This window comes from Xiphophorus hellerii, chromosome 13 (genome assembly GCF_003331165.1).
Source record: "Xiphophorus hellerii strain 12219 chromosome 13, Xiphophorus_hellerii-4.1, whole genome shotgun sequence".
In the NCBI taxonomy this organism is placed as follows: domain Eukaryota; kingdom Metazoa; phylum Chordata; class Actinopteri; order Cyprinodontiformes; family Poeciliidae; genus Xiphophorus; species Xiphophorus hellerii.
Window position 1 is genome coordinate 14,387,532 of NC_045684.1, and position 16,494 is coordinate 14,404,025.

The window sequence follows — 16,494 nt, forward strand, 5'->3', positions numbered from 1 at the left end:
TTGGATTCCCAACTGGACGATAACTTATCAGGTTTAGTCAAGTGTAAAATCGTCCGATTTTGGAACAGCGACCAGTTTCTCTGTGCATCTCTAGTTTGTGTTATTTCCTTTTCCAGATTATTTCACATGGTTGTTCCCATTTCAAGAGTTGGCCATCTAAAACAAAAGCTTTGATTTATAAAATAAATGTTATTAAATTTTACAAAACATTTACAGATCTTTTGTCAATGTGCATAAGAACAGCAAAGATCTGTAACTGATTAGCTAACACTGAGTGTATGAAATGTTCATATTGAAATATCTAATCTTGATGATTTTTCTTCCCTTTAAATAACAGCCTTCAGTTCTTGGCCTTTGACACGGAAGCCAGCCACGACATGCTGAAAGTTTGGGACGGCCCGCCTGAGAATGAAATGTCTTTATCAGAGCTGAGTGGATCTTTGCTTCCAGAGGGAATCCATTCCACTCTAAACACAGTCACTGTCCAGTTTGAGACTGACTTTTACATCAGCAAGTCAGGGTTTGCCATTGAATTTTCCAGTAAGTAACACAATTTAGAAATGACCAGTTATAAAAGAAAACATAACCATCAATCCATTTGTTTTCTTTTATTATACTGATCTGAGTCATGTTTTTGTTGAATTGGTCTTATGATTATAATTTTTTATTAAAACTAATAATGAAGAATATATCATGTAGTTCATGAAGATCAACTTCTTATTGAAAGACTAAATGTTTTATATTTCTAATACTCCATTCAAATTAGTCTCATTAATTTCAACCAAATTAAATAAAGTTTTTAGAATTTCTAAGGGAACTTTTATATCAATTTTAGGAAATATTTTTAAAATTACATTCTTAAGTACTGACCCCAAAGGAAGAATTTTGATTTTAAATTGTTTATAGCCAAAGTTTCTCCGGTAAACACAGAATCAGAACATATTTTTATGTCCTGATTTTATTTTATGAGTAGTAATTACATAACAGACAGAATAATTGGGTTTAAACCATTTTTTTCTCAGGTCCAATATGCAAAATAGGTTATACTTGCCATACAATATTTGTTTTATTCTTACTCAAAACTGAAATTTACAATGTCACTTTTAATCTGGCAAATGGGTCTCATTGAAATTCATATTTAAATGTTCTGAATATCACTCTGTAATTGGGGCGAGGGAGATGATACTGTCACATTTCCAGAACTGTTACCTAATACTCAGTTGCATAGCAGTTTGTCATCATTTTAATGTTAAGATTTTGGGTGGGAGGCTTATAGCTGGGCATGGACTTTTCAGGCTATTTTAATCCATTTAGAAAAACTTTTTTGAGCATTGTTTAAAACATCAAATGTTGTGTAACAGAATTGTGTAATTAATTAACGTTTAAGGTTCAGCACTAGGCATTTGTCCAATATACATACACCTTGCACACAAAGTTTGACCCTGATTTTTGTAATTGCTCTCTTTCTTTTTCTATTTTTTTCTTCTTCCATTTCCCACTTTGTCCCTGTCTCTATTCTCTCCAGGCTCCGTAGCTACAGCCTGCAGGGACCCAGGTGTACCGATGAACGGCACGCGCAACGGAGACGGCCGTGAGCCGGGGGATTCGGTGTCCTTTCAGTGCGACCCTGGATATGAGCTCCAGGGAGACGACAAAATAACCTGCATACAAGTGGATAACAGATACTACTGGCAGCCCAGCCCGCCTGTCTGCATAGGTGAAAAGTTTAGCTGCAGCATATTCTGCTGGGACGTGAAACAGATGTACCGCATTCACACAGCTGGAGTTGTTCAGTTTCAGAAAATGACTCAAGACCACACCTGCCAGTGACTAAAAGAATGACTATAAAACCTGTGTCTATATTTAGACTTAGAGATTTGTATATACATCTGAATTATATATAGTATGTTTTGTGTTGCTTTACCTCTAATAAGATATATTTTACGTTGTGTTCTTATTGCAGCACCTTGTGGGGGAAATCTGACTGGCTCCAATGGGTTCATACTATCTCCTAACTATCCACATCCCTACCCACACTCAAAGGACTGCGACTGGCTCATTGCTGTCAACTCAGACTATGTTTTGTCGCTGGCCTTCATCAGGTGACATATAAACTGAATATCTAGCATTGGATATTGTCATATACGGCTTTTCAAACCTTCTCAATCCAAAGTATCGATCTAATCCAAAAGCGCTCATGCCAACATTTTCCAATCCAGAAGGCTTTTACTTACCATATAGTGTTGGTTATAGCTATATTGTTGTGTGAGCTATAAATTAACCACAGAAGTATTTACATTATAGTCAGAATGTCTGCTTAAAAGCTGCTAAATATTTTATACATTGAAATCAAAGGGTGGAGCGCACATTAAACTTTACTGGAACTTTTTGTGTATTTCTAAGAAAAATAGACTCCTTCTGCTCTAATCCTTTGGGAAAAGGTTTGGGAAAAATAACTATATCCAAGAACATGGTGACTTAACAAGCTTGTTTTCCATTTCCATGTGTTACGCTGTTTATGTGGGCGACTAACAGAAGCAAACAGCTCAAAAAAGTAGCTGTTTTACTATTTTAGTGAAATGTGATATTTAGTGATATTTTAAAATAGATTTGAACAACTTTTAATTCATTAGCACAATTGACACAATTGTGCTAATGAATTAAGTGTTATTGCAGACAAAAATAGTAGCAACTCTGTATTTTTTTAATAGTAAATATTTCACAACTTTTGTCAGTTACTTATATTTCCAAACTTACACACTCCATTGCTGACAGAAGTTAAAGAAATAATGATATAAATAAAATTAAATTTTAGCCATCAATCCAACATGCGGGTGGAAGACATATTGGTAAATACTTTTCATTTTGTAATACAAAAATCAGATTTAGTTTTGACAAAGTTTTTGGTCAGTAGATTAAAATCTTAGTTTTATTTGTTAAGCATTGGCTAATTTATGTCTTATAATTTGAGTCATTGTGTAGCATTTTTTACTTGTTTTCCCATCAGAAAGAAATCTTTGAAATATGTCATTATTAGAGACGTTTTCTACTATTTAAAATTGACTTTTATCGTTTCCCAAACTTTTTTAAATTGACAGCAATGGCAGTTTAATTTTAAACTAACATTTAAACTTCTCTCTTATCAGTTCTTACCTCCTTTATTTTTCTTTGTTCCCCTTTAGTTTCAACATTGAGCCAAACTACGACTTCCTGTACATCTATGACGGTCCGGACAGCAACAGTCCTCTTATCGGGAGCTTCCAGGACAGCAAACTTCCAGAGCGCATAGAGAGCAGCTCCAACACCATGCTTCTAGCCTTTCGCAGTGATGGCTCTGTTTCATATACTGGCTTTCACCTGGAGTACAAAGGTAAAATTAGACATTATGTGTCTAGAGGTCTGTACAAACAGATCAAAGAAGTTCAGATCACCTTAACTTAATAAATATTCAGTTGCCCAAAACAAATCAAAATTTTTCCAAGGACTTAAATATTTGTCTTTTGTACGCTACCATCGTTAAAACAATGAAACTGTAGTCTAGTGTTGCAGCCTCAAAACTTGCTCTTCCATATAACTTTACTATTTCTTGCTCAAAGGGAAACCCCAAGACTGTTTCCTTTCTGCTTGCTAGTGTATCTCTTGTATGGGTCCCTAATGACAGCACACTTCTTTTTTGCGGGCCACTGATGACTCTCCGGTTCTGTCCTTTGTGTACTGGATAAGTTGAGCTTGCGAAGGACCAATCAAACAGATGGTGGGGCTGCTCTCCTCTAACAAGAGATTAGTTGCATCTTTCATTGGTTTTAGGGCCTTGATGATCTCCTCCTGCTTTTGAGATGTCTGCTTCTCTGAGAGTACAGATGTTAAGATTCTGCCTCTCTTCACCTGAGGAGACAGTATGAGACGGCACAGACTGCAGGCTGTTGCTCTGAAAAAACCTGTCAACCATCTCACAGGCGCTGTTCCACCTGGTGCTTACATCTGTTTTCAGCTCATGTCTCGACAGACCAACTAGCTTCTGCTTCTCTTCAAGCTGGCGTTTTCCACTTGTGGCCTGGTAATGCATCTCGTCCTCCCTTGTAGCCCTTTCACAGCGGGCAACTTAAATGCTCGCGCAGAGGAAAGGTTGTGTGTGTGGGCACAGGTGGGAATTATCTCAATTTGGCAAAAGCAAACATGTTGGATGCCACAGGAGTAACCAGCGTGGGAGATCACTTTTTGAGTGGTTTAGCCATTTAGAGCTTTTAAGACACAATCCGTCTCTGATTTGTAATACAGTGTGCACATTTGGTGTAACATAAAGTGGCAGTAGATGTTGAAACATCACCAGTGAGCTTTCAAACGAATCTTTTTGGACTCGGCATTAATTATTCTTGGCTTACACGGGATTGCCAGGATTTAATAAACCTCGTAAAAATACCACTGTTTTATTTCATTTAAACAAGAACATGTAAAAGAAAATTCTATTAAAAAAAGAAAAGACAACAACTATTTCTACTCCTGCAAAAAAGATTTTAAAAAAACCAAACAGTTTTAATTTTTAATTTATTTTTACAGCTGTTATAATGATGTTTTCACCATCAAAACCTATTATAAGAAATAAGGAAATTTGTTTGGTCATTTTTTTCTTTCTAGTTGCAGCACCTCTTAGAAATAAATTTTACATCCAATTCAGACTCAATACTCCTATAGAGTATTTAGCAACTTTTCCCAAATATGCAACTCTGTCATTGTGCTGCAATAATACAATTACTTAAGCTCATGTTATACTACCTAAACCCTTTTTCTGCATTAAAGAATATTCACCTACCTTTGCATGACAAATTCTTGAAATAACTCCAACTCCCCCATCCCAGTATGCATGCAGTATAAAAACAGCAGCACATCTAGAAAAGGTCTAAAACTAAAAACTGCTTCTTGGGGTGATAGTGAGTAGCATAGTGTTCTTGTAATCGAATTGTTATAGGTTTGATTCCAGCTTTCTCCTCTCACATGTCAATGTGCCCCTGGAAAAGACACTAAACCCCAAGTTGCCTATAAATGTTTGAGAGTGCAAATGGGTGAATGTGGCTCTAGTTTAAAGCACTTTGAGCTGTTAGAATGACTGGAAAAATGCTACATAAGGTAAGTCCATTCCTCCTTGTATTCTTTTACTGAATGCAAGATTAAAACACATTAAGTAGGGATTCTACTCAAAGATCTACCAAAAAAGCGCATTGAACTTTTATAGTGATATTGTACAAATTGTCTAATATAAAACAGAGATTTCCAGAAATTTAAGACTAGACAGTCATGAAGTTTTGACATGAGAAATTAGTAGGAACTCTGTTTATGCATTCTCCTAAAATAATCAAAGGGGCTTTAGACATATTATTTTATTGAATGTTCAAAATCCCACAGTAAAGGATTTCTAAAAACGTCAAACTTTAAAATTTACTGCATTTAAGTAGCAGCAGAAATCTGATAGCTACCCCGTATGTTTTTAATAAACATAGGCCCATGTTTTCTAGCCACTCTTCAAAATAGGAAGAGTGTCTTTCAATTAAGATAGATGTGTTTTCATTTCAAATATTACACACATAAAGTCACTCACATCTAAATGAAGACCATTGCAGCACATTAAAACAACTGAGACTGTGAATAATGAGGACCGAGTTCGTCCACACAGTGAACAACAAAATACAAAGACCATATCTTTATTTGTCATGAGACTGTTACTGCAAAAATTATACTTATTATAACTTATTCTAAAGGCTTTTTATATAGTGTTGTATTAGCTTGCAACATGTGAGTGGAAAAATATGGAAATACGGCTTCAAACTCCGGTACAGCTCCTAGACTGAAACAAGCCAGAATGGACAAACTTTTTTCTTTCAAGATGACAAGACATGGAGCAACAAACAGCAAGCACTCTGCAGGGCTCCAATTTACCATGATTTTGTCCACCAAAGGCAACACATTAAGTATAGCTGTGGCTGATTCCAAACAACAATAATTGGCCTTCTGAGCTCTAAATTCAAAAATCTGTAAATTTTTAACAAAGGGAGAGATCCAAGAGAGTGACAAACATACCCAAACCAGTGATTATTTGGAAATAGTGATAATAAAATTAAAATTCTGATTCAATTTCTTATCGTTGTGTTTGTATGACTTTATTAAACACAAACGTCATTATTTACCAAGCACTGCATGCTTTTGATATTTACATTTTGTACCGCAATCAAACATTTTTGTCACACCTCATGTCTCAAATCATTTGGAGAGAAAAATATTAATGTACTCTGCCCAAAATGGTTGTGTTAGGGGACTTTTCTGTCGAATCTTCTTTTCATAAACAACGTGGCTAGGGAAATCACTCTTTGAGGTTGACAGAATTTTCCCTAACTCTCATTACGGCAGGATTGGTACTAAATGTGTGAAATATTCCATTTTCACATTCAGCCTCTTTCACCCAAGGAATCACCCATACTGTATGCATGCACCATTGCGTATGCGGCAAACTTGCGCTTATTGATTACACAATGTATCACAGTGTTTTCAAAATGAAAAGAAAGATTGCCCTCACGATGGAGTCCCTGTTGATTTGTTGGGGGCTGAAGCAGTCTGTCAGGAGGTGTCACTTTGATACACTTGCACAAAAGAATAAATATTGGCTCTTTGTGGACTCAGGAATTAAGTGTGAAGTTGATGCGGGTGGCCGCTAATCTTTTGGAGGGAGGGCCTCTGCCATCATTTGCAAGGTTCACATAGCATGCAAAGAGCTGAGGGATAAAGTTATCGTTCTTACTCCATCTTCACACTGGCTGCTAAGGCAAACAGACTGATGGAAAGGCCAGCTCTGCGACTGCCTCTTTTCATTATTGCAATGGACTTGGTTAATATTAATTTGCCTTGTTACCAATGTGTGCCTGTCACTTTTTCTTTGTCTGTCCCCTTTCCTAATGAGAAACACATTTGTTTTATTTTTCTTTGTTTTCTCTCTCTCTCCCTCTGTCTTTTTCCATTACAGCCAAACTGAGGGAATCCTGTTTTGACCCAGGGGTGGTTCTGAACGGGACCAGGTTGGGATCCGATTACAAGCTGGGCTCGACAGTCACCTTTTACTGTGAAGCAGGATATGTTCTGCAGGTACAAACACTTGGATGAAAAACCGCAAGCTGGCAGCTTGATTTGTTGAACTGAGGGTAAAAGAGGTCAACATGAAATATGGAAACATGGAATCTTTATTGGCCTAAATGCCTTGGTAGAAACCAAGATTTTGATACAATACACAGATATATATATCTATATATAAATACATATTTATATATAGATATACAGTATATATACATATCTATCCATCTATCCATCCATCCATCCATCCATCCATCTATCTAGGCCAATAAAGATTCCTGAATAGATTAAAATAATCTGCTATCTTTAACAAGGAAGTACCAAAGCGTTTTGTCTCAAGTAAAAAGAAATGTCTTATTTTAATTTGACAATATCACTGTAATGTTTACTGTTGCTTCATCACAGAAATGTATTAGTATCAACGTTAATGCAGCATACTTCAGCAAAAATGTATCAATATTACTACTTACTATTTTTTATGATAGTCTTAATAATAGCCATATTGTTCAGGAATTTACCTAATCTATTGCTCCTTCACCAGACACCTAAAATGTCTTGAGTAGCATATCTACATTTCTGAAAAGTTTATTTTATTTTCAGAAATAGTGGGCAAAGCAAAAATACTTTTACTAGATCCCAAACATGGATTTTTGCCTTCTGCTAAAAATAAATGAAATCAGAAATTAGTGAAGTTTAAGCGGTCCTTTACAGTTGCGGACAGGTACAAACACACAGCTAATGTCAAAATGAGCTGCAAACACATGAATGATGCGAACTCCAAAGCCCATCAATACAAAAAAATAAGTGCAACAGACAAACCGTGCCGACAAGAAGTGCTGCAATCACAGAAAATGGAATCAAACTTACATTCAACAAAGCAAATGCAAACAAAAAATGCTGCAACCACAAATAAAATGTTGCAACCACAGGAAATAGGAGCACGAGGGAAAACGCTGCAATTAGAAAAACCAACAGCAAATATGAAATGCTGTAAACTCGCTCCACAAATTGGGAGTACTCTAGACTACAAGGGTTTGCCTGGAACTCAGAGAAAATGCTGATGATCCAATCTGGTGACCAGTTAAATATACAAACAGCAGTATTGGTTGCATACAAGGTTCCATACATCCTATTTAGCATTAGCTGCTAAGTAGCTAGCAGCTTCAGGAGGGTTATAATTGTTCATGTGTCTTTGTGCTTGGGAAGGGAAACATGCAAGTCTAACTTGCAGAAAAATTAATCTACATTTAAGAATTGATCCTCTTTTCTGGTTCATGTATCACTGATATTATTTAATTGGCCTCTCCTTGAGTCTGATGTGCTACACAAAATCCCAGAGTTTTAAAAACAAAGGAACTAAAGACAGTTTTAATCGTAATTTAGTTTTACTAATACTAGATTTTGATAAATTCCACCATACGCTACATTATTAACCTGAAGGAAATGGAAGAGAATTCAACTGTTTAAAAACATGAGTGGGGCTTTATTATTTTTGCTTTAGTTTGTATCAGCAAGATCTGTAGGTCTGCATAAAAAACACAAAGCTGTGCTTTCATTCCTAAATATGGTGACAATTATAGTAATAGTAATTTCTCCTCCTTTCCTCACTTTTCTCTTAACATAAACTTCCTACACTTGAGCAAATATATTATTGGCCAGCAGAATGTAAATTCATAGTACTTAAAATATTATAGCCTGCTAAATAAACTTAGTGCAGAAAAAAAGTAAAGATATTTTTACCTGTTTTTCTTTTTTAATTATTATTGTAACAATGTTTTGTGGCAATAAATCTCATGTTGGAAAGTGTGTGTTTTTTTTAAAAACCCTTTTAAGGAAAATGCATTTCTGTGTTAAACAGCGGAGTTAAACACCTTAGTTGTGCCCAACAAAGACTAATCATTTCTGCCAAAAAGCTTGTTTTGCTGCCGACTCTTATTCTATGTTACTTGAAGTCTGAAAAAGCAAGGCATTTTTTGCCAATTAACAATTTAAACATGTAAGGGGTTTTCAGGAAAGTCTGTAAAAATTGTACACAACCATAACAGCTTGGGACGTTCAGTTCCATGCCACTTCATCACACTGTTGATCCAGCATTTGCTACAAGCCTGACACATTTTTTTTTGTTGTTGTTTTTTTTTGTCACTCTGCTGCAAACATCACTCACAGGCTGATCTCAGAAGTGTTTTACGGGGTTGAGCTCAGGATGCAGTCAAGTCTCTCGGTACTCTTCACTCCCAAAATGAGTGATATGGAATTGCCACTGGTTGCAGAATCTCATGTCGCTGTCTTTATTGAGAATGCCTTCAATGATAACACGCCTAGTTCCTTTTTCCAGTGAGGGAGATGTCACCCCAAACCATCACACTGCCTCCACCAAACACTGTCTTGCATTGGAAGAGAAATAAACCACAGACTAAATTCTGTTGCTCAGCCCAAACATGATTGGATTGGAATACTTAAACTGATTAACTTCATATTATTCTGCTTTGTTTTGTTTTAGGGCTATTCGACTCTAACCTGCAGTATGGGAGATGATGGGAGGCCTGGATGGAACAGAGCTTTGCCTAGCTGTCAAGGTGATATATTCCTTACACCATTCTTAAATTCAATTTAAATTATTCTGTGCATCGATTGTTAGAACTTGCTGCTTTCTGTTGTGCGACTTAACATTCCTGCAACCTCCAGCTCCCTGTGGAAGTCGCTCTACAGGGTCAGAAGGGACTGTCTTATCGCCAAACTTTCCCAGAAACTACACTTCCGGACAGACCTGCGTGTATTCCATATCTGTGCCGAGAGAGTTTGGTAAGTTTACCCACTGTCGCAGCACACAAGAGTTAAGACAGGGAATTTGCATTAAATAGTTTCATGTCAAACTAATATTCTAGAATACTTTAAATAATCACATGCTCGTATGCGCAACTTGAAAAGGGTATATGTAGTTCATAATGCTGAAATGGTGAGCAAGAAATCTATTTGACAAGAATCTCTATATTGAATTATAGTCAGTGAAACAAACTGACATTAAAACATGTCTGATTTTTAATGAGGCTGCTTAAGGAACCCCTGAAGGATGCCTGTTGGGGTTTTTCAAGCATGCCGAGAAACCAGCAGTGATTTTTTTCCACAAGCTGAAAGGACACTTGGTGGCCGTTCATTTGATGCCAGGTCGGGGTTTCATAATTGAAATGACATTTAAGGATGATACTGTTTTTATCTTGTCACATTTGATTGGTGGTGCTTGACTCAGACTTCTACGACACATTAAGAGAGAGATGAATATTGCAGGGGGTTCTTCACATTAAATGGGCCTGTGCTCTTAAGTGTGGTTATTAGAGGTAAGGAGCAGTTGCACCTCCAAGAGCAGGGCTCAGTGGACACCCATATAGATTTGTTCCCCTCCTAGAGTCATATAAGCATAACATTTTGTATATAAATTAATGAGAGGAGATGACGAGCTTTTGTGAGCTTCAACATTTGTATATGTTAATTTGTGTTTCGTAATGTGGCAAGTCTCAAAGTCCATCATTCACACCCAGCCCTTCCTAAATCTGATGACAACATAATTTAAACTTCTTAAATTGTACTGTGACTTCTGGTTTGCAACCAAATTTTAGTAGTGGCCTCCATCTGGACATAGATTTGAACACTTAATGAAGGGAACCAGGAAATGCTGTTGAAAAATTTAACAGTAGGTTGCCAGTTATTTAAACAAATGGTTTGTTACTTGTGTAACAAACTTACGTACATTGAACAGATGAAGTGCTTTGCAAAACTGTTTAGAGTGGATGTTTTGTCAAACAGCTTTAATGTATTGCAAAGAGAGTTTACATGGTAGATCCATTCACAGCTGTGCAGAGTTGTGAAGTGGGAGAATAAGGATACCAGGTTTTTGAAAGTATAGCATCAGTTTTTATTCAGTCCCTGGTACTGCCCCATTTTTAATTATTCATCCAGGGTTGTTTTCCTGTTGGCTTGCCAGGAGCATCTGAGAATTTCTTCACTACTCTCCTCTGCTCTGGTGGGGGGTTATGCTCTTCCAGTCAGCTGCAGCCCTCTGCTTCTTTCAGACCAATAACCTTGTTGACATCTTCCACCTGGAAGTAAACCATGTCCAGGATTCCTGGCTATCGGTACAGGTGGTCAGTGGTGAGCCTCCAGCTGAGCTAGGGAACCATCTCCTGCAAACGTGTTGATGCTCAGAGTAAAGTAAAGTCTCGCCGGAGGTCTCAGTCCAGGAAGGAGAACCGGGAATGAATGGTGAATACTCCCAGAATTGGAATTTATTTCACTAGACGCCTCCAGGGTGACGACCAATATGTGGACTGTTCAGTATCTCTGGGATATCTTTGTTATAAAAACATGGTCAATGTTTCAATAAATAAATGTTAAATACCTTAAAACAAATTGTACCCAGTGTGCACACAAAATAAATACCTTTACCCTTACTGTAAATAATTCCACATGGTCAATATGCATATGAAATGCATAGGAATGGTTCAATACAAGATAAATTACATTAATGAAAAAGCCAATAAACATACACAATGTTAATTGGCTGATATGCAATGTTAGCATATACTTGATAATGTCAAAAAGAACTAATTAAAAATGCTAAATAAAACAAATATTTCAGGCACTTTATTTCATTATAGTTTTCCGTTAAAGGATGGTGTAGAAATCTGCATTTTATACTGCTTCATTTAATAAATCAGCAGCAGTGCTGCTACAGGCAGCTAAACAACAAACATTCATTGAAATCAATGAATCCAACTCTGAGAATGGCGTGTTCAGGGTATTGTGCAGTGTTAGTTTTCAACCACAGCATCTTGAATATAGATGAAAAAGTTTGATTTTGGTTCTGTGTGTTAGAAAGCATCTTCTGACATGTTTGGTCTGTCACATTGTTAGAAAAATTATCCTCCTGTTCATTTACTCATGAGTTTATTTTACAAGTTATGTTTTCATATTATTCTTTTCATATTATTCTTTTCATATTATTACTCTGATATTATTCTTCTTTTTATATTTTTACTTAACTTTTCTTTCTTTTGTAGTATATTATTAACTTTGTTTAGGATGTTTGCTTGGAAGCTAAAAACGTTAAACATTCATGTGTTATTAGTTCCATATGTAACTGATTAGTTGTGGTCAGCCACATGCCCTTGTAAGGGCATGTCCATAGGAGGTTCCAGAATGTAAAGACGGTTGGTCAATTCTCTGTGTGACTGTGTGAAGAAGCCCAACCTCCTTTTTCTATACAATAAAGAGAAATGCAAAGAAAGAACTGGCAGAATTGAGTCCAGACAGTGTTTGACAGCGATTCGTCGCGTCTGTTCTCAATTCTCCTATTCTGCAGAAAAGAAATTAAAAGAAACCTAATCTCTGTCTCTGGCTGATTCTTTGCAGGTTATGACAAAATAAACCTATCACACATAAATAGTTTACTGCAAACAAGAATGATTTTTCATGAGTTTCTTTCAAAAATGGTCTTGCATTTGGTAGAAGTGCCTCCACTCTGCTTATGTTCTGTCAAATAATTTAGATAGGCTTTTTAAAAAGCTTCTTAGAGTAGTTTCTTTGAATTCAGCTGCTTGATGATATTTTCACCATTAATTCAAATAACCCCTGTAGTTAAAGCATTATATGAGGGAAAACCACAGCCAAATTTCCCTGTCAGAAGTGCTGTATCTTCTTTTGGAGGACCACACGGCTCAGGACACCCACTCAGATGGCTCATCTGAAGGCATGGCAGCTCTGCAGGGATTGTTGCCCAGGTTTCCTTTTATCTGATATCAGGAGCTTTTAAATGAGCAGTAAAACGTTTTCAATCATCTGATAACACGTCCTGAAGATTGATTCAAACTTTGCGAGACATATTAGGACCCAGATGACTGGCGATGTCCCTCGGGTGTATGTGAGTTTAGTGCAGGGAGGCATCAATGAGGCGTGTGGTAAACACACCAAGGAGCAGGTCTGCTGTGATCATCCCCTCCTAGTGTGTGTTATACTGTTTGCCATCCTTTGTTATCTCAGTATGAGGGAGGAATATGCCAGCAGTGTTTTATATGTGTGTGTTGGGCCATTTGCTGTGTGCTGTTTTTTATTAAATTTGGGCATATGTGAGGAAATGCTGGTGCGTTTGTCATTTTGTTGAAAATATGTGGAACTTGGAAACCTTTTTAAGCTGTGAACTACTCCTACTGCAGCACCATATGTCAGTATTGCAGCAAAGAGTGACGGAGACTTTAATCAGATTGATTCATCGTAGTTTTTCAAATCTGCAAATGGTGGACATGTTTTTTTGGAATATTTTAGCAGATGGGCAAAATCTGCATTTTATGATCAACTCAACAGTCAGCAAGGAATGAAAAGTAGCTGGTCTTCTAGTCTTGGTTTTTAATCACATTTGAAAGATGTTTTTTTATTATTTTTCTGGTAGGAAGTTTAATGTTCTTACATGACAGTTAAAATACAGAGATGTGAGAAGTTTACAGACACTCATTGTGTTCATATATGTTATAATTTAGGGCATTTAAAGATACATTTGTTCTGTACTTTTTTGAATGTGCCATTTATACATACAGTACATTAGCAATATTATTAATATGTGCACTTTGAATTTGTGAATATTCTTGAATCAGTCTAGTCCGAAGATACTTAGTCTAAAATATATGTATACATCCCCAATAGTATTTCATAAACAACATGCTTAGCAGGTGGCACAATGTTCCTAAGTTTGAAAACCTCAACATGAATGAATTTATAATCTGCTTGAGTGGTTCTTGGGTAACTTTTGAACAGTGTAACCAATTTAATTTTGAAGTGAAGATTTGTTTAAAATTATTTGAAACTTTTACATAACTGGGTGTGCAAACAGGTCAATGACTCAAAACAGTTTGTATAATTAATAAAGCTAGACATCATTTAGGTTCAGAAATCAACCCAATGCTAAGATAGCAAAATCATATGTTTTCTCTGGACCTTTTAAGGTCAATTGATCAACATTTTAGAAAAGAGTATATCTAAAATAATGGCAAAAGCATATATTTAAGGTAATATGTTGTCACCTTGATGATTTATTGATTAGAGAAAATTCACAATGAATTTAAACTTGCGCACCCAGTTCTACTTTTCAAATGTTATTTGGTGCTTTGAAATGGAAATTATTCCAGTGCATCTTTACAAGCCATTAATGTATTATTGTCATGCTTATGATGAATGCAAATAGACTTCTGACTGGCACTAAAGCCTTCTTGATGTGTTTTTTAGTTGTTTATTTTTTTGTTTTGTTTTGTCAAAACAAAAATTCTCCTGCGACCCTGCACATGTAAGTGGATGTAGACAAAGAATGGATAAATGAATAAAATTCTACCTTCCTTTTTTCTGTAATACTTGCCATTAATTTAACATGAAATGAGATTTTGTATTAAAGAAGAGAGGGACTCTTTTTGCTCTAAATGAAATCTATAGAGAGAAACACCCTTGGAGAATGTGGCCATTGACCTTCTTATAGCCCTATATCCTTGGCAATGTTCACATTTAATCCTTTACAAGTCAGCCTTTGGGGCCACAGTGAACCAGAGGAGGAGAAAGCGATGGGGAGGGGAGATATGTGTGCAGTGAAAGGGATACAGCCTCAAATAAATGTCATTTATCAAGTAGGACACTTTTTTTTTGTTGTTTATATGTGCTGTTGACAACCCACCTCTAGATTTACATCTTAATGCAGCTAATGATTGGACTAAAGATCAAGTGATTGTTTAGGACAGAGAGAATTGTACTAGATTAAGAAAAGCCAGAGCCTTTAGCCTCTGGGGAGATTGTCTAATACCGCCTGCCACTAAGCCTGCACCGGTAAATTTATGGTTTCAGCAGAGGAATATCTTGCCAATGCATGGCAGGCGGTGTTTAGTTCCTGACTGCATAAAGAGTAAAGACTGGTGCATCTGTATCGCAAATGCAGCTCTCAATTAATAGCCAACTGCTCGCATGTTTTACTGCTAAGAAATAATGGATTGATCAATGTGGCTTCACAAGCAGTCGGATTGATTTCTGCGCCATACATCTCCTGATTTGATTGAGGAGACAGAAATAAAGTATTTCCACACAGCCATATGTTCGCAAATGTATGTTCAGTTTTGCAAACATTAGCATTTTACAAAAGCTGACAACTCTGATACTCTCAAACCAAGTGACCGGCTGTGCAAGAATGGAGGGAACTGTCTGACTGGCGCATGATGAAGATAGGTGATGTTTTGACTATTAAGTGTGCTGATATGTAATTTTGTGCCAATAGTCGGCTTCAAATAGAAGTTGACACTGCAGCTTAATAAGATGTAAATTAACTATTACAGGTTAATTTTATCGGGGGAAGGTCAGGCTCAGACAGCAGCGTGGAATAATAATTTTGCCCCCATTCGTTAACTCATTTCTTTATTCGGCTTTCCCATCCATTTTTTGTTTCCTTTCTTCTTTTCTGCAGTCCTCTTCGGTCAGTTTGTGCTGTTCCAGACATCTCTGAATGATGTTGTGGAAATCTATGATGGACCCACCCAACAAAACACACTACTGTCCTCTCTTTCCGGTTCCCACTCCGGTAAGGATGTGTGATTGCGATCGCAATGAATGGCTTTCCAGCCTGAGCAAAGATTCCGTGTTGGAGTGCTTTATTGTCTTCTGTCAATTTCTTTTTCGTCAGGTGAATCACTGCCTCTGAGTTCAGGAAACCAGATCACAGTAAAGTTTACCACAGTGGGACCAGAAACTGCCAAGGGATTCCATTTTGTCTACCAAGGTCAGACCTTGAGCTTCAATTGTTGTTGGGTATTGTTAATGTACCTTTTATCTAAGTTAATATACAAGTGGCCTCAACAGTTTTGCTCAGGAACGCCCTTTTGAAATTCCTCATTCTGACATGCTTTTGTCTTCATTTGTAAAAAAGACAAAAACAGCACCACAGTGAATAGGAAATAATAAATTCATCTTACACTTTTAAGTACAGCCTGCTAGCTCTAGGTAAGACCTACTTTTTGCTTTCAGAAGTGACTTATTTCTGCATGGGAAAATCCAACAAGGTGCCTGAAGCATTTCTTAGAGATATTAGTTTATATTGTCAATGTATTATCACACTGTTGCACATCAAGGATGCAGAATCAGGTCTACCTAAATATGGTGATTTAAGATTTGATGACAATGGAGTACAGCAAGCTCATTGTAATTTTTTGACAAGCCAGCTTAAAATATTTGGGAATGTGACATTAATGCAATATCCTACTGGAAGAAGCCATCAGAAGATGGCCATACAGGAAAATCCTGTTTAGCAACAATCATGTTTGCTGTGGAGTTCACTAATTATAAGTTGGTGCCAAGAGGCCCTTCTTA

The 16,494-nt window shown here is 36.7% G+C and overlaps 1 protein-coding gene across 6 annotated transcripts in view; it reads left to right on the forward strand.

The window, feature by feature from the left end:
* Positions 1-16,494, forward strand: part of csmd3b (CUB and Sushi multiple domains 3b) — a 642,306-nt gene that overhangs the window by 560,645 nt on the left and 65,167 nt on the right. For all 6 annotated transcript variants that reach the window (XM_032580262.1, XM_032580264.1, XM_032580265.1 and 3 more), the window contains 9 exons: positions 338-540; positions 1,526-1,717; positions 1,964-2,102; positions 3,183-3,370; positions 7,010-7,128; positions 9,614-9,689; positions 9,799-9,915; positions 15,596-15,709; positions 15,812-15,907. In XM_032580262.1, coding sequence (XP_032436153.1) covers positions 338-540; positions 1,526-1,717; positions 1,964-2,102; positions 3,183-3,370; positions 7,010-7,128; positions 9,614-9,689; positions 9,799-9,915; positions 15,596-15,709; positions 15,812-15,907 — 1,244 coding nt within the window. The remainder of the gene's footprint in view (positions 1-337; positions 541-1,525; positions 1,718-1,963; positions 2,103-3,182; positions 3,371-7,009; positions 7,129-9,613; positions 9,690-9,798; positions 9,916-15,595; positions 15,710-15,811; positions 15,908-16,494) is intronic.